The sequence below is a fragment of the Symphodus melops genome (assembly GCF_947650265.1).
Source record: "Symphodus melops genome assembly, chromosome: 13".
Lineage (NCBI taxonomy): Eukaryota > Metazoa > Chordata > Actinopteri > Labriformes > Labridae > Symphodus > Symphodus melops.
The window spans coordinates 23,810,805-23,827,761 of NC_136703.1; the positions used below are offsets into that span (position 1 = coordinate 23,810,805).

Here is a 16,957-nt window from a genome sequence, read left to right on the forward strand (position 1 = left end):
AAAAGATGAAAGATAAGATAAATGTCACCTGTAATGATTTTTATCTCAGTTTGTTTTCTCATCATTGTAGGATAAATCACTGTGATTCTTTATGATGTTTTTGTGCTGTGATGTGTTTTTACAATATTGCTCATTGACATCTTTCAGAGTAAATTAAAGTTGGGGTTTTTTTGGGAGGGGGGGGGTTACTTCGTGGAGTCTACACCGAAAAAGAAAAAGAACTACATTTACATAGAGCCCTCAGCTTTCTGCAGAAAACTGTGTCGCGATAAGCAGCATTTATTCAGCCTCTCCACCAAAAACGCTAAAAGGAACAGCGGAGGGCTTCTTTGATGGGATTTACTGCCAGTGAAAGCTGCAGGTCTTTTGAACGTAGCTGTCAGTCAATACCACAGGGACCTCCCCCCTCTCCCCCCTCTCCCCCTCCCTGCACACACACGCTGGCAGCTTGGGTGTGTATAAATAGATGCAGGAGGCTGGCTCGTCACTCAACCCTGAATAGCTGGGACACAGGAAAAGATGCCCGCCTCACAAACTGGATTTGGAAACTTCTTCTTGGAGAGGAACATGAACATGCCGGCAGGATATCAGATCCCGGTGCTGGGCTGCCCGCCGGGCGTGCAGCAGCAGCAGCTGGCAGCGATGGCTGCAGGAGTTCCTTTAACGTACTCAGGACTACAAGGATACAACTTTATCCCCTATCCACACCACAGGCACATCGCACACATGGTGAGTTCATCATGCTCAAACTATAATTGTCATACGATGTTTCCTGATAGTTTGTAGAAACTATTTTAAACAACAATGTGCGTAAAATCTAATGTTAAATAACCTTAAGAAAAGCATCTTAGGTTAAACTGAGATTTTCTGACTTTATGACATACAAGAGGCCAAAAATAATTAATTAACAGATGATAAAGTGTTAAGAGGCTTCATTTTTTTTATTTTAGTTTCTAATTACATCACTCCTGGTTTTACGCACGAGCCTCTCACTCTGGAAGTCATTCCTCGCTTTAACGATTCTTTTCTCGCTTTTCCAGAGTAACGGTTTCGACCTGAAGGCCGCCTCTCCCTACCATCACGCGCTTCTGGCTCGTGGGGGAGCTTTCTACTCGCCGTACCGCCCTGGAGCAGCAGAGGATCCCGGAAGGGTTGCCAAGGTGGCCACCCGGGAAAGCACCGGGGCGCTCAAGGCCTGGCTGAACGAGCACCTGAAGAACCCGTATCCGACCAAAGGCGAGAAGATCATGCTCGCCATCATCACCAAGATGAGCCTGACGCAGGTCTCCACCTGGTTCGCGAATGCGAGGCGACGCCTGAAAAAGGAGAACCGGGTCAGCTGGGCGTCCAAGGGGAAGTCGGATGAGGAGGATGACGAGGAGCAGGAGGAGGGGGAGAGCGAGGATGAGGAGAGCTCGCTGCAGAAATGTCACCTGGATGAGCAGGACGAGGAGGAAGCGCAAAGTGAGCGCGCAGACACCCACGAGCAGGTGGGGAGTGCAGCACCTGTGGAGGAGCGTCTGGAGGCGCAGCAGCAGCAGCAGCAGCCAAGCAGCGAGCACGAGGACAGAGATCTCTCACTGGTCAAGAAAGTGGAAAACTCGGAACATACACCTTCCGTGTTGGAAAGTAAAGAGAGCAATGTGAACCAGAAACCAAAAATCTGGTCTTTGGCAGAGACTGCCACCTCGGACACTGTGAAGAAACCCGTGGACAGTATTTACCATCCGGCCGGGAAACTTTGGGCAGAGTGGGCTTCAAGGAACGGCCTGTTTGTCCCCACGTACACCCCGCGTGAAATCATCTGAGCGCGTGTTTTGGACTCCAAAATCAAAAAGACTTTCACCTCAGCTTTTTTGCACTTTAAACTATCAAACCTCAGGGACTTTGGCCTCCTTTTGAGGTTTGCAGTGAAATGTTCCGGGACCAAAGACTAAAATGTGTTATTGTAAATAAATGTAAAACGTATTTTTCCATCGCCAAACTGTAAATTATGTTTCCTTTGTCTAAACGTGAAGAAATATTTTTGCTTAAATAAAGTTCAGCTTCGAGCGAGATCCTGATGTGTCTGTGACTTTGACTTCAACACAATACTACTACTACTACTACTACTACTACTAATAATAATAATAATAATAATAATAATAATAATAAATTTAGGCGGTAACTATTTAAAAAAAAATCCATGCAACATCTTTTCCTTCAGCACATTTGACAGCAATTAAAAAGGTTTACTCTTCAATAACAAACAGTCCTCCAAGATGAGAATAACAAAGAAGGTTTTTGGCTTAGTTTGCATTTCAAACCCAGGTCAGTTAAGTCTACGAAACTGATTTCTGCAAAGGTGATAATCCCTACCAATTAAACGTCACGTTGACACCTCTTGGTTGATTTATCTTCAAAGTGAAAATGGATGTTTGGAGGTGTTAATTTCGGCCATTTTATTCTCAGGAAAAAAAAAGTCTAACAATGAGCTGTGACTGACAGCAGCAGTTCTGTTGGTGTGTTGGTCATGTTTAAAGATTTAGGATGAGGGTATTCCTCACTATCAAACACTCTCCACACAGTACAACACAAAGAGCTGTACCTCCATTAATCCGGGGATAATGAGAAGGCCCCTGGGAGCTGTCGATGCCTTGTCTTCAGGTCTATCCTCTACATGCAAATCCCTACAAACAGGAACACACACACACACACACACACACACACACACACACACACACAGGGGAGATTAACTCTTATCTGAGCCCATTTTCTCCAAGCAAAACACATGAATACAAAAGAATATTAAATAACAAAGCTTCAGCATGTTAACACTTCTCTCTTCTTCATTTCTACCTTTACAATGCTGCTGATCGAAATCTATCTTTTCTTTCTTTTTATGCATCCAGTTTATTTTGAAACTATATAAAACTGATTATCTGAGCGCTCACACGCTTTTAGTAAACGTCTGGCGCCCTCTTGAGGAATCTAGGAGTAACTACATCCTGACAAAGCCATGCAGAAGTCTCACAGGTGCAAGCAGATGGTGCATCACCTGGGACTCTTTAAGTCCAATCAAGGCATTCAACCATAGAGCTGTTTGCAGACTTATTCCGCCTTGGAATGAACGTTTTTAATTTATTTTTATTCTTGGAAGGAAATCAGAAACATTTATCCCCACAGCTGTGGTTTCATCGCAAATGGTAAGTTGCTGTTGTTAATTCGGCATACTAATCTTACAAAACAAGACGCTGATAAAAGCAAGTTTATTCCCACAGCAGCTCACATTGCTTTCCATTTATATGGGAACTGAATGCATTTTTTTAGGTAGGAAGGTCACATAGTGAGACTTTATAATATGGCTTTAAAGTGAAAAAAACAACAACAACAATGCAACAAACTAAGACAAAATAACACTCAGTGTAAAGGTCAAGTTTCACACATTTTAATGTTGTCTTTACAAGCTGCACATTTCATCAAATGAAGGAATGTCAAGTGAACAATTTACAGAAATATACACACTCACAGCTACATCCAAAAGCAATTTCTAAAACAGTGGAAAGTTTAAAACTACAATATGCTTAACTGAACACTATGCAGCAGAATAATTTAGTGTTTCATGACACTTAATGTGTAAATATTCAAACACAAGTTACACAATCGTCGCAACGGATTTATATTTACAACACTCTTAAGGCGCCTCTCCATCTCTGGGTGGGGAATCAACAAGTGAAACTTAAAAAGCTTCGAGCTGATAATTACAACCTATCATCATAGCTCGATTGACTTTGGAAAGAGAAGGGTCCAGTCTGTTGTTGTGGGCTGTGTGACTCCTCTTGAGACACGTGCTCTGATTTCGTGTCCTGTTGTACACGATGTCCATTCGCCGTATGCGTGACGTCTGATGACACTTCCAGGTTTCCATCCTCGTTCTCCTCCGGCATGCTCACAAAAGGCTTTTCGGACGGCAGAATGGACTCCTCCTCAGTCGGGTTTGCTATTTTAACTTCTCTCAGCGGCTCATTTTTCTCACCCCAACATGGTTTGAAACAGCTCTACAGGAGAAACATTGGATACAAATTAAAATGCGAACAGATTTTAGTGTTTTTTTTTAAAACATTCAGGGCAAGAGATTTTAATTTCAGTGTTTTTTTTTTTACTTGGCAGGTTCAGGGTTTAAGAACAACCCTGGCCCTCTCAGCAGTGTTTATACCCAGGTCACATGACCAATGTTGCTTTTAGTCTGATGTTGAACTTTTTTAAAAACAGACTTTTATTACAGTTCAGACAGTTTTTTTTGTGTTTTTTTCCCCGACTCTGGACACTGACTTCTCCATTAAGGATGAACAGAATTTCGCCATTGGAAACGTCAAGCTGTCCTTCCACTTCTTCTGTCCTTACCAATCCTTGACAATTATAGCAAACACAGGCTGCTTGAAATGTCCAGAAGCCTTCTCAGACGTTTTCTCTGGCTACATATAAAGCGCGCAGATATAAAAGAAGCATCACTGTCTTTATCAAACTTTTTTCCAGAAGGTGATAAAATAAATAAATTTCCTCCTTTTAATTTGCAAACATGAAATATATAAGAGGAATCGTCTACAGACGGTAAAAGAAATGTTCATGCATGTTGTTGATTTAAAGGACTGTAGTGTCAAATTTACCTTAAACTTTCCTTCTGCGTTTCTTCGTTTGACCCACACTGAAACGAAAACACGGAGAGCATGAAGGACATCAAGTGGATTTATAAAACGTGAGGTAATTAAATCAAAAGTAACAGGCAGCAAATAAACCAAAGCTTACCTTTGTAACACACAACCGCAATTATTAGAAGGAAGACCAAAACCACAAGAACAATCCAAACTGCATGCAACCGCGAGTCTTTCTCTGCAGAGAGAGAGGGAGAGAGAGAGAGAGAGAGAGAGAGAGAGAGAATCCGTTATCCACACTGTTCCTTTAAACTCCAGATAGGCGACACACTCGATGGTTTCAGGCCCACAATATAAACATGGTTAATATTTACGACTCCAGACCGGGCTGCCTCTAACGGACTACTCAATGAGAGCGAGCAGACCGGATGCTGCGTGCTTGAAACACTGAAGCTAACTTAGAGGCGTGCGTACCGGGCCAAGACGAACACGAGAAAAGAAGAGCAGCTTGTTGAATTACTGTGACAACACGAGAGCCTTTCTAACGTCTCAATTTAACGGATGACGTTGATCGTCCTCCATATTTGTTTTTCTACTAAAATCCCGGTTGATCACACGTTTCTGTGAGATCTCGGATGTGGGCTCGTAGGATGGCTGTGTTTTGCATCGTGTGTGTCTAAAGGACAGTAACATTCAAAATCTGTTGGTCTCCCATGTTTTTAAAATCATTGAGTAACCAGACTTGAGAAACAAGTTTGTGTCGCCCATGTTCCCACAACAGGAAATAGGCTTGCTGTACTGTATGTCTGAGGGGGTTTCTGCCATACCTTTGTATCTTAGCAGAGGAAGTAAGATGTCTTAATTCTAAACACACAGACGTAGTGTAAGCTATGTGTCCCATGAGAAACCGCAGACCATCATCATCTGCTTTATGTCAGGCTTCACCTCTTCATGTGTTTGGTTTCGTTTTGAGACAGATATAGTAACCGCACAGCTGCAGAGGAAGAAAGGAAGAGCTAAAAGTGAGAAACGTTTATATTTTCTCTGCCTACACACAACTCACCACAGACGTTGTCAAACGTTGTAGTTCCAGCTTCTTTAATGTGGTAGTCCTTCTCGCACCTGCAAATCGATCGATCAATCAATAAATGAACATGTCGAGACATAATCCCTCATTCTCTCACTGCGATCAAACTGTGAGCTAAACCCCCAAAATAATCCCATTTCTTTTAAATGTGATTTATTAATGATGATCCTAAGAGATGGGCACAAAACCTTAAACTGAGATCTTCAATAAAAGTTTGTCCGCTAAATAAGGCCGGGGAATAAATCGAAATTCGGAACAATCGATTTTTAATCTTATCAATTAGTCCAGATTCACGTGACGACACGTCCAATCCACAACACTGAATCAACGTCCAGCTCTTGGACACGTTGTCTCGAGGGACCAAAAAGAAGTCAAATGTAAAGACTGCGGAAAAACAGTCAGAAATCCAAGTTGTTTATTTTGTACGGTTTAAATTCTGCTTTAAAACTAAACTGTGCTGTTTTCCTTTTCAAGAGATGCTTTGATTTCAGTTCAAATTATTCAATCAATAACCAGAAAAGGGTTAAATATGCACAGCTTTAATAGTGGAGCATACTGTATTTACAGTAGAGAGCAAATGAATGAAATAATAGTTCATTCATCGTAATCAAGCTAAAATATTCACTTATTAACAACATTGATTTGAGGTCAAATCGACCAATCGACTGCTTCTCTTATTACTCTGTCAGTTTCTGGCAGGCGGCGTCCCATGAGCTCTCATTGGAGAACGTGCCAACAGGGCACGCCTCACACACGGTGTCATGGTCATGACTGCCTGAAAGAATAAGACCAAAAAAAGATTCAACACACTGAACAAACGAGACGGGTGATGCAGAGATTGTAAAGGATGCAGTGTATCACACCTCTGCGTTCGGCCCCTTCTCCTGGTGGACAGACGGTGTGCGGCACGCAGGTGATGCATTCTTCACTGGAGCAGTGAAACCCCGGTTTACACTTACAGATGGTTTCTTTCTTCTTGTTCGGGTGGACGGTGTGCTCAAAGTTTTTATCTGGAAGATGAATACGCACGAGTTATAACAGGAGCCGCGTTAAACAGAAGGACGTCGACGTGATGTGCAGGAATAGTTTTTGGATTTTTCACAAGATCTTACTTGGGTCACAGAACGGCTGGCGTTTACATTTAAGTGCCGTCGTGTACGTGTCCTGATACTCGTTTTCCCCGCAGTCGACGCACTGAGGTTCATCACAGGTAGCTGTCGAGGACATTCTGGTTCCTGTTAAAAAAAGCAAAAGTGCTGCGTCATGTAGGAGGAAAAAAAGCACAATTATGATCTTTTTTTAAAAAAAGAGTCCTGTGCCTTTAAGGAATAGTTTGACTTCTGGGTAATATGAAGGTTTTTGCTTTCTTTCAAGAGTTATATAATAAGAGCAACACAGCTAAAAGTTACATCTGGTTTAGCAATACAAGTTAGCTGGCTTAGCAATAATTCTGGAAAGGGGAAACAGCTCGTCTGACTTTAACTAAAGTTAAAAAAAACATTCAACAGCAGCTCTAATTCCTCAAACACTCATTTGGTTTATCAATAGATTATAAACAAATAGAATCCAAAAAGATGGAGGCTAAGACTGTCTGTCTGCAGTCACTAACTAGCATCTACAACAGCAGAGTCCTGAGCAAAGGCACCCAGATCTCCACTGAGCCTTCACCCACCCTGCACCCTCACTACACTCTGTTGCCTTCAGGGCCCTCAGGGACAGGGCGCTCCCACTGAGGACAAAGAGGGCCAGCTCCAGCTTCCTCCTCACCTCCATCCGTCTGTTAAATAGCCGACAGGGACTGTGATCACTTTCTTTTACCACTTAATTTACCACTGCTTTTAATCTAGTGTTGCCTTTAAGCTATTTATTAGGGACTTCATGACCAATCAGAATTTTTCACTTTTTAAAGTGTGAATGTTGTGTCTTGTGTTCTGTACTGGCGCTTTCCCTGCAATGAAGTTCCTAACGGATAAATAAAGTTCATTTGATCCATCCTTTTTCAAAGTCCAGCTGTATCTGCTTCTTTTTAAACATCAGCCTTCAACACATCCAGCAGACATGTTTTCATACCTGGACCACACATCTTACAGCACTGTCCATCCTTCAGATACTGATTTTCTGGGTTACAGAATTTCTGACCAGCAGCCATCACCTGCAAAAAAAAAAAAAGCAACAACAATGTGCTGTAATGAGAGGGGGTGTAGGTTTGTCGTTATGATCGTGGGCTTCTCTGTGGTGACAAACAGGGCTGTGGTGGAAAGTCCCAAACATTCAACGACACACCTTTGAAACTTACACAGCCAAACTGGCGCATTTCATTCTGTCTTTCTCTGACGTTTTTATTTGCATTTGATGGTGCTTTTATAATTCTGTCTGTCTCTGACATATTATCTGCTCTTAACTTCATTATTTTCAGGATCTGTCACAGTCACGCGCTTTACCGCCAGACTCAAAACGAAAGTGAAAGTAAACTTAGTAAAGACGAGTCATAGGGCCTGTCTCTCAATAACACACTGTAGATATAACACCGAATTTAAATGTCTACTCTGTAGCAACACATGATTTAAAATGAAATGCAACGTTTATTTTAGGAGAATAAAGAGAAACAAATCAATGCAAAAGAGTTAAAACAGCGATGTAGCCGCAGCTTACTGCAGCGCCCATTTCACAAAACCATTTTTTTTTTAAAATCACAAAACGTATTGAAATGACGTCACTCACCATGATAGCGCACATGAGTAATAGCAGCATGTTGGCGTGTTGACCCTCCATGGTGTGTGTCTGCACTCTTCACTCAGTCTGTTGTGTCTGATGTGAGCTGATCTGAGCTGACTTCTCTGTCTTCACTGCTGTTCTTTCAGGGCGGAGCTGCGGGGGGGGGGCTTTCCGTCACTCCTCTCTTCTTTTCACTTGACCATTTCCTGTAAACAAACAGTCTCTCTCCCAAGATTAAACTTGGGTTGAATTACTGTCACCATTACATGAGTTTAAATAGAAACATCACAGTTTAAAATGAAATACTCCAGTAAAAGTCTTGTATTTAAAACTTGAAACATCTGGAAGATAATTAAAAATCAAATCAAAATCAGATTGAAAAGGTTAAATTATGGGTTTAACTTCTTAATTTTAGCAGCCCCTGTTGACCAGGTGGATCTCTCATTTCTTCGTTAAATTTTGTCCTGTAGCCTACATTTGTAAACAGTCTTTTTTTTTTTACATCATCCTGCTTATTTTAGATTCTCTTTTCTTGTGGGTGTTTTGGGGGCGTGACGTGTTGGAAACTAGAAGCGATAGCTCAGAATGACATGTTAGCTACAAGGACGCACAGCAGGGACTTGAACCCAGTTCACCCGTTTGTGTCCTTCGTACACCCTCCTGGCCCTGCTTATTTTAACATTACTCATCATAAGTCTGTTTCTGTGGCGTCCTGTTGATCTGCTACGAGGAAAAGTCACCTACCCTGCAGCAAAAGTTTTAGGCATAAAAAAAAGTTATAAATTGTCTTGTTTGCTTTACCAGTTCATAAAATGTCTTTTAAATGATTTAAAAAAAAAAAACTCCTCACAGGAACTTTAATGTATAGCAACATCTATTTTCAATGTAAACTTCAGTGACAAGGACTATTGCAAATGCAGATAAAAGTTCTTGGTTTACTTCTAGCGTTGGTGAAGTAGCCTATCAGTGGGCAAAACAGTAAATGTAAGGAAACGCGGTACATGACTAAGTTTCTTTATCTCCATTGTAGGTTACAGATTTATAAATATAACACTTCCAAAGCTTCAATGTTCAGTCAGGTTTGCTTTGTCAGGAAAAAGTATTTATTTGCAATCATTTACATTTAGCAAACTGGTTCTGTTTTGGGTTCTTTCACACGCTAACGTGGAAAGCACTAGACGAGGAACAGCACGCATTCCTGACATTCCCATTTACCAGGAAAGCCCAAGGCAGGGAGAGAAGCAGCAAACAAAACCCCGAACAGAGCTGGTTCAATGATGATAGCATGACAGGGATAACATCTGACACAGCATTAAAGGAGGGGGGGGGGTCGCACATCTGTATATCAGAGGGAACAGCAAAGAGTATAGGCAGGTTAGAGCAGTTTGAATGAGGTGACATGAGTGCAATTAGGATGATTTGAAGCAAATCAGCTGAAGTGGACTCGCATCAGCTGTTATCAAAAAGAAGAGTGTGAACTGATGCTGTACTCTAATAAGTCTAAATGTAGAATCCATAAACTGTCGGGCTTATCAGGAAACTGATGAAAGAACCGTTGTATTTGCTCTCAGCCACACCTGTTGAATGAAAGCACATAAAATCCCACCAGACGACGAAGGGATTCCCCATCGCTTGTTCGTGAAGGGATTTCCCCCCCCTGTCGCTGTGTAGCTGACGTGCCCCTCTGTTGTGTAACAGTTAAACTTTACCAGTAATGTCTAAAACACGATTCGTGGAGCCCCCTGCCACTTTAGTTTTTCTTAATCCAAGTCAAACAAAGGTGACTCAGATTCTGTTCCTGATTCCTGCATTTCTGAAATTACGACACAGATAGTAAACCGGGTGCTGCCAAAAAAAAGCTTCATTTCTCTCAGTGGACTGGAAAGTCCAACACCTTTCAGATACAGCCGTCCTTTCCTGTTCTAATCTTACCTTTAAAAAGAACTTTGTACATATAAACAAAGACACCTCTAAAGTTCAGTATGTTGACATATTCGTACATGAACACCAGTTTAACATGGGGTCATGAACTCTGACCTTTCTGGGGTCAAACAAAGTGTTTTGAGTTTGTTTACATAAAAACAAAGTGGAACAAACAGGCGGTTGTTGTCGCACCAGCTTTTAAAGGGATACTTCACCCATTTGCATGAAGCTGTGTATCATTAGAAACATGGTAGTAGTGTTGAATGGTCATGAATCCAACCCTCATTTTGCCCTCAGACGAGAAAAATGTTTTTCTTTGCCTGGAAGTTTTCTTCATGTGATGCAATATGACGCTTTTTTGCATCACATGAAGAAAACTTTCAAGCAAAGAAAAACACATTTTTCTCGTCTCAGGGCAAAATGAGGGCTGGATTCATGACCATTCAACACGACTACCATGTTTCTAATGATACACAGCTTCATGCAAATGGGTGAAGTATCCCTTTAAAGGAGATCTCATTGTGACACACCAAAGGACAGTGTTATGGGGAGTCTGTGATATTTGTGTTAATATTGTTTGTCTTGACTGTTGGGAAGATGAGCGTGTTTCTTAGCTCTCTCTCCTGGCTGGAAAAAAACAACAACAGGTGAGCTGCAGGTATAAAGCACATTGTCCTTCATGTCCAGGCATGTTATTTCACTGAATGTGAGTGGCTGTTTCGCAGCCGGGGAGTCTGTGTGTTTCTGTGGGTGTGGCTGAACTCACACAGCCTGACTTACCTGCATGAGAGCAAAGTGTAACCGGAGGAGGAGGAGGAGGAAGAAGGAAGGAAGGAAGGCAGGCGGTGGAAGAAAGTGTAAAACAAATCACAGAACGGTTTTTTTTCTCCCTGGGTGAAAGAAGCAAATCTGTGGTTCGAACAAAACAACAATCTTTCATGTCTTTGCTCTTAAAAAAACAAAAAAAGAACCAGTACTGTCTTGTCATTTGCTTGAATATTTGTGGGACTTCTAAACAGACATGATGTCAAATTTAGGATCAAGGAAGAGGGACGTTCCAGCCAAACTGGATGCAAACAATGACATCTTCCCACAGGTAAGATATCAGTTTCTACATTCAGAAAGGAGGCAGAGAATCAGCTAGAAGTTCTTTAATTAGCAGGATTCAAACTGTACGTTTTAAATGTGTGTGTGAGGGATGTGAAACACATGCTTCTGCAGAAGTCCGAGCTGGACTGTATTTAGCTGCAGTATCAACAACGCCACCTCGCTTTCATTGACGTCAGAATGTGCAGTGAGACGAGATGGGTTTGTGTTTTAGCGTCTTTCATGTGTGTCTTACTTCCTCAATTCAGCCCGACTTCCCGGCTGTTGTTTCCCCCCCACAGCTACACCGACATGTGACACACAGTGGCTGAGTTAAAGCACATACTCCTGTACTAGATAATTATTTAAATGAGCACTTCCTCTTTGGGATTCTGGTGAAATGAAGGGGATTAATACTGTCGTTTACCAACAATCATGCAGCTGACAGAACAGCAAAGAAGAGATTAATATTTTTGAGAAGTGTGGCACATTGAGTAAAATGGAAATAATAAAGAATAATCCTGCATTAGTAATGAATGAAGAGTTATAAACCATATTACAGGACACAACAAATGTCTATAAGCGCTTGTTTGTCAACATACAAGAAGACAATGCAATGACTGATTCATGTGAGCTGGAGTTTTGTGCTTTCAGTTGAGCAATGAGATGCAGCTGAAACTCATGAACATGGTGAAGAGTGGCGAGCTGTCCATCGACGATGCTCTGAACCAGGCCAGAGAGGGCAGGAAGGAGCTGCTCAAGCAGAAGAGCCAGGCCGAAGAGGTAAACGCCCTGAACGTCAAACCTCCTCATCGTTTCCCCCCTTCATTCTGATTCTCTGCAGCTGCATTCAATCATTTTCATAACGTTGTGTGCTCTTAATGAAAGGACTACGTCACAAGTCTACATCTGGAGGAAATGGCTTGTAAAGCGCTCAGGTGTGACCTACTTGGGCCCTCAGCTTCTCAAACAGTACTGTTGTGTTCATAAGCTGCTCAGCCGGCTGGATTGGTTCTCGAGTAAATCTGTCATACTGTCTTTCAGTATATTTATTTTTTATGTTGACACGTGGGACACAAACAAAGAGGTTTTTTTTTTTTTTTTTACACTTTGTTTCCTCTTCGATAATCACGTCCAGCCTTTTTCTGTCTTCTGTACTTACAGGAACAAGAAACCTCCCAGTACAACTTCAGTGTTCACAAACATGGCCGCTACAGGTGGCAGAAGAGAGTTCTTCAGGTGAGATTAGGAAAACACCAAACTTTCCCCCCTGAGGTTTATATTCCACAGCCACGTTATCAGCTCTGTAATGCTGAACTTCTTCATGTTTAACATTCTTATGACAGCAGGAAGTTAAGTTATTAGTTTAACATCTTAATATTCTAACAGGTTGGCATGCTAGTAGAAATGGAAATCTGTAAGATTCCCAACTTTCCTTACTTAATTTTAAGGTTTCCATAACAACCATTCGGATTCTCCTCATGAGACTCGGAATAAATACATTTCAAGCTAAGCTTCTGCTTAGATGAGTGAACATTTCAGCTGCTTTGAATAAACGTATCTTTTGGTTTTTAATAATTCAGACCCTGGTTTTGTGGCCCTGCAGATTGATTTCAAGACCAAACTGCTGTGCAGCATAGAGAAAGGCATCATCAAGCGACAACTCCTCTTCTCCAAGGTGAAGAGCTGTGAAGATGGAGCCGGCACCAGGTTCTCCATTTCCTTTAAAGAACATCATGATTATGAACTGGAGGCTAATTCAATGGAAGACAAATACAAGGTGAATATAAACAGTGTGGGCTCATTTAGACAAGGTAAACCACCTGACTTTTATTCATGCTCCCTCATTCTGAAGCAAATTTGTGCTAACCGGGAGAAAGATGGCTTGATTTTAATCTTCGTGTCTGGTTGTTCTCGATGCTTTCACTGAGTCCCCTTTTTAATGCTGCTTTGATTCTGTGTTTGAGTAGATGATGGAGCTGGTGAATAAAATCATTTATGGGAACATATACAGCGATTCAAAGGAGGGCAGTGCAGAGAAAAGTCAGCAACCTCAAACATCCCAGAGCCTCCGGGAAGGCGTCTTGTTACTGCACAGAGGCGGCCTGGCATCGTTCAAATGGGTGAAGTACGGATGTGTCGTCTTACTTTGGAGCTGCCACAGAATGAGTGATGACCGATTTTATATTTAAATATTCAGACCAGCTTTGTGTTTAGTTCAGTTTATAAAGTGGCACAAAGGACATGAGGTGCTTTTCAAAATGTTACGAATGAGTCCTTCCATTTAACTGTCACTTTATTCACGGGTATGTTTATATGATGTTCTTCGGCACAATTGAATCCCAGCTCAATTAAGGTTATTCAAACTGTCAGCGAGTAGTTATTATTTAAAATAATTTGACTTTGACACAAGAGCATTGTTGGAGTCAGATTCTCATTTTGGAACCATAAGGTGACGTGTTTTTGCAGCAGGAGCACAAAGAAGGAAAAATCACAGCCTTCTTCACAGTTTCACAAAACTCCTTCAAATCTCCGGAAGTTTTTCAGAGCGAACTACTTCCTTCTGAGTTTCTCAACAGTTTAGGTGCCGCTGACGTTCCTGGCTTTTATTGATATTAAAAAGAATCGATCTTTAAGGTAAATTGTAAAGGCTGTTCACACTTGCAGAAAACTCCTGAAAAATTCCTGATTATTCATGTGTGAATCTTTAACAACTCAATCTTTTTACTCGACCTTTGACAGCAGTTTTTCCTTCAGAACCAAAGTAGTCCGAGTCAGCGGATGTGAGAACACATTAGGATTTAATCAGCCACTCACTTCGAACCGCAGAAATATCTCAATCCAATCACTGTTATCTTTAATTTGAGTGTCGTCTGTCATCATGACACAGCTCAGCTCCGGTTGTTGGGGCTAATATTACACATACATCCTCTCTTCTTCTTTTCTCCAGATACGAGGTCCAGCTCCACCCGGGTCAGTTAATGCTGGTCCCCTTAAAGCGCCGACTCCCTGCTGAAGGCGATGTGACATCATGGACGCCGCAGTCGACTGTGATCCATCTGTCAGACGGCGACACGAGCGTGCAGAAAGCTCCCTGCCCCGACACCTTCACGCTCGTCACGCACAAAAACGATTACCAGTGAGTGATAATCCTCTCCGATTCCTTTTCAGATTAATCGAAGAGTGGTGTTTTAATCAGATGTCCCTTTTTGTGAAACATAGCAGTTGTGGTGCAGCATCTTTTTGAGTGATAACATCATCAATTCAGAGCTCGTGTGTTAACTAGCAGGCTTATCTCAGCTTTTAGGGAAAGTTAAATCTGGGTTCATTTATTGCAGGTTCAAGGTTCCTGCACCGGATCAACCATCGGCCAAGGGTGCAGTCCAGAGGGAGCGAGATGCTTGGGTCCAGGCGATCGACAAACTCTGCAAAGACTGGAAGAGGAAGTCCATGGGTGAACACATGTTTGTGGAGACGCAGATTATACGAAACATCAGCATAACCGAAGACGTTGAGGACACGGAGGCGGAGCTCGAGCCAAGCGGAGGAAGCGCCAGTTTCCCTTCTCCTCCGGATTATAAAAATGCAGATCCTACTTCAAGTGCTCGGAGTCACTTATCTGCGGGGGACACCAGTCAAATCCTTCCCTCGGCTGATTATACAAAGCCGGTTCCTAAACCTCGCAGCCCAAAAAAGACTCCAGCTCAGGTTATAGAGCCTGGGAATTCACCTCCAGCGCCGTCTCCGACCTCTCCCTGTGTCCTCGCCGTATCTTCACCCACTTCTCCTCAACCTTTGCCCGTTCAACCCGCACTCCCAGAGTCTCCTGAACCAATTACTAAAGTACCCCCTCCACCTCCTTTCATCCCCATCGCCCCTCCTATACCCTTTAAATTCAAGAAAGATTTCAGAAAACCTCAAACCAAGGCCTTCCACTGGGACCTGGTCGGCTCAGAGAAGGTAACACTGTCAATTTTTAGTTAAAAGCTAATTTATCAGAAAAGATATTTTAAGTATATATCTCACAAAAGGTTTGATTAGAGAGAATTATTCAGGGGAAAAAAACCATATAAAGGTCAGTTTGGTTTCACTTCATTATTCCTACTTCATCATTGTGATGTATTATGCTTTGTTTCTGTCCCCAGCGCTGCTCTTTCCCCATGCAACCATTGATTTCCACTCAATATGGACTTGTCTGAGATCTAATCTAATTTATTTTCTTTGCAGATTGCAAAATCATTTTGGGTGCAAGAAGGCACCAGGAGGATTGAAATAGACTCGCTGCGCTTATCGGAGCAATTTGGCGTTAAAGATGTGGAGTCCTTTAGTGTGTGTGAGCCGAGCAACACGCAGCACATCATCCTCAATGAGAAGATCGCACACAACTTCAGTGAGTAGACGCCACGACACCTCTCACACGTGACATTTTACCCAAAACTTTCCTGCCTCTGACATTTCCCAGAGTTCCTCTTTCACACTCACTGTGGGAGAGTTTCCCTGTCGGACAGAGGGAGGGGTTTGACAGTTTCATCTTTGAATCATTGCTACCTGTAATCGTAAATACTCTGAATATACATAACTCTCACTTTACATTTACCTGACTATTTATCGGCTGTGTTCACACGTCGGCTCACCCCAACTCCTTGTAATAATTTTACTGAATGGGCTGGCTGGCAGCAAAAGATGTGTAGTGATGAGATGTAAAGAAAACGACAAGCAGCCTCTGCAAAAATACAAAGTAGCTGCTTTTAACATCAGTCCAACTTCTAACAGGGCAAACGAACAATTATAGTTTAGGATGTTTAAGGTGGACCAGATCAAGTTTTACAGAGGCTTCACTCACCTTTATGAATATTTCACATTTGCTACATTTATGTTTGAAATGTCACGTTTTAGATCTTTAAAGTTTTGACACTTTACTAAATGTGTACATGGACGGTGGTTATCAGTGACCTCGGGATGAAGTTCCCTGGTTCTGGTTCCAGTTTGACCATGAATAAAAGAAAATACTAGGCTGAGAAAACAAATAAATTTAAAGATTACAAGTTAGTCTTATAAAGAGAGTGCTTTTTATTTTGAATGAATAAAAAGGTATCTAAACTTACTCACACACAATTTTCGGCATTTTAAATTGCAGATTGGATTTTCTCAGTGAAATACTGAGTGTTTTATGTCTATGTTGAGATGAATTCAAACTGAACACCTTCCCCCACCACAAGAGGGAAGCAGCACATTGAAAGAGGAAACGGGAAGTCTGCAGAAGTAGAGTTAACGTCAGAGCCTCTCGTTTTCATAAATTAAACTTTAACAGCCCAATTAAGAGGAGGCTGACCTGAAATGTCTTTAACGGGGAGCCTTTAAATGTCGCCATTTTGCTCTTTTAAACTGATGGATGTAATGATGGCAGTAAAACAGACAGACGGCTGTTCCTGTGCTCTGCCAGCAGGGGGCAGTGTGTCACTTATCCTTCAGTGTAAAAACTGACCAAACAATCTGCAGAGTTTTTGTGAAGTGG

The 16,957-nt window shown here is 42.0% G+C and overlaps 3 protein-coding genes across 5 annotated transcripts in view; 2 read left to right on the forward strand and 1 right to left on the reverse strand.

Annotated features, from left to right (window-relative positions):
• The first annotated feature begins 505 nt into the window (after positions 1 to 505).
• irx7 (iroquois homeobox 7) lies at positions 506 to 2,050 on the forward strand. Its single transcript, XM_079359784.1, has 2 exons — positions 506 to 729; positions 1,041 to 2,050. The coding sequence occupies exons 1-2, from the start codon at positions 520 to 522 to the stop codon at positions 1,806 to 1,808; spliced, it is 978 nt and encodes a 325-aa protein (XP_079215910.1). The 5' UTR covers positions 506 to 519; the 3' UTR covers positions 1,809 to 2,050.
• Positions 2,051 to 3,095: 1,045 nt separating this feature from the next.
• LOC306833906 (uncharacterized protein) overlaps positions 3,096 to 16,957 on the forward strand; it is a 42,217-nt gene continuing 28,355 nt past the window's right edge. Inside the window, exons 1-9 of one of the 3 annotated variants that reach the window (XM_079359529.1) lie at positions 3,096 to 3,185; positions 11,376 to 11,452; positions 12,097 to 12,225; positions 12,607 to 12,681; positions 13,049 to 13,222; positions 13,413 to 13,570; positions 14,393 to 14,581; positions 14,781 to 15,402; positions 15,670 to 15,832. In XM_079359529.1, coding sequence (XP_079215655.1) covers positions 11,378 to 11,452; positions 12,097 to 12,225; positions 12,607 to 12,681; positions 13,049 to 13,222; positions 13,413 to 13,570; positions 14,393 to 14,581; positions 14,781 to 15,402; positions 15,670 to 15,832 — 1,585 coding nt within the window. In that variant the 5' untranslated portion in view covers positions 3,096 to 3,185; positions 11,376 to 11,377. The remainder of the gene's footprint in view (positions 3,186 to 11,375; positions 11,453 to 12,096; positions 12,226 to 12,606; positions 12,682 to 13,048; positions 13,223 to 13,412; positions 13,571 to 14,392; positions 14,582 to 14,780; positions 15,403 to 15,669; positions 15,833 to 16,957) is intronic. The other 2 variants (XM_079359531.1, XM_079359530.1) reach the window with 2 other exon arrangements.
• cd40 (CD40 molecule, TNF receptor superfamily member 5) lies at positions 3,406 to 8,592 on the reverse strand. The gene is made up of 9 exons (XM_079359533.1): positions 8,440 to 8,592; positions 7,789 to 7,870; positions 6,831 to 6,953; positions 6,582 to 6,728; positions 6,400 to 6,493; positions 5,695 to 5,753; positions 4,786 to 4,869; positions 4,647 to 4,684; positions 3,406 to 4,037 (listed from the first exon to the last, which is right to left on the reverse strand). The coding sequence occupies exons 1-9, from the start codon at positions 8,488 to 8,490 to the stop codon at positions 3,741 to 3,743; spliced, it is 975 nt and encodes a 324-aa protein (XP_079215659.1). The 5' UTR covers positions 8,491 to 8,592; the 3' UTR covers positions 3,406 to 3,740.

What these genes read in the sequence shown, in the direction of transcription:
- irx7 (XM_079359784.1), top strand. Translation starts at nt 520, where the DNA reads ATGCCCGCCTCACAAACTGGATTTGGAAACTTCTTCTTGGAGAGGAAC. An exon ending in ACAGGCACATCGCACACATG is followed by an intron (nt 730 to 1,040) that starts GTGAGTTCATCA and finishes TCGCTTTTCCAG; the next exon opens with AGTAACGGTTTCGACCTGAA.
- cd40 (XM_079359533.1), bottom strand. Translation starts at nt 8,490, where the DNA reads ATGGAGGGTCAACACGCCAACATGCTGCTATTACTCATGTGCGCTATC. An exon ending in GCCTGCCAGAAACTGACAGA is followed by an intron (nt 5,754 to 6,399) that starts GTAATAAGAGAA and finishes ATCGATTTGCAG; the next exon opens with GTGCGAGAAGGACTACCACA. An exon ending in TGCGGTTGTGTGTTACAAAG is followed by an intron (nt 4,685 to 4,785) that starts GTAAGCTTTGGT and finishes TTTTCGTTTCAG; the next exon opens with TGTGGGTCAAACGAAGAAAC.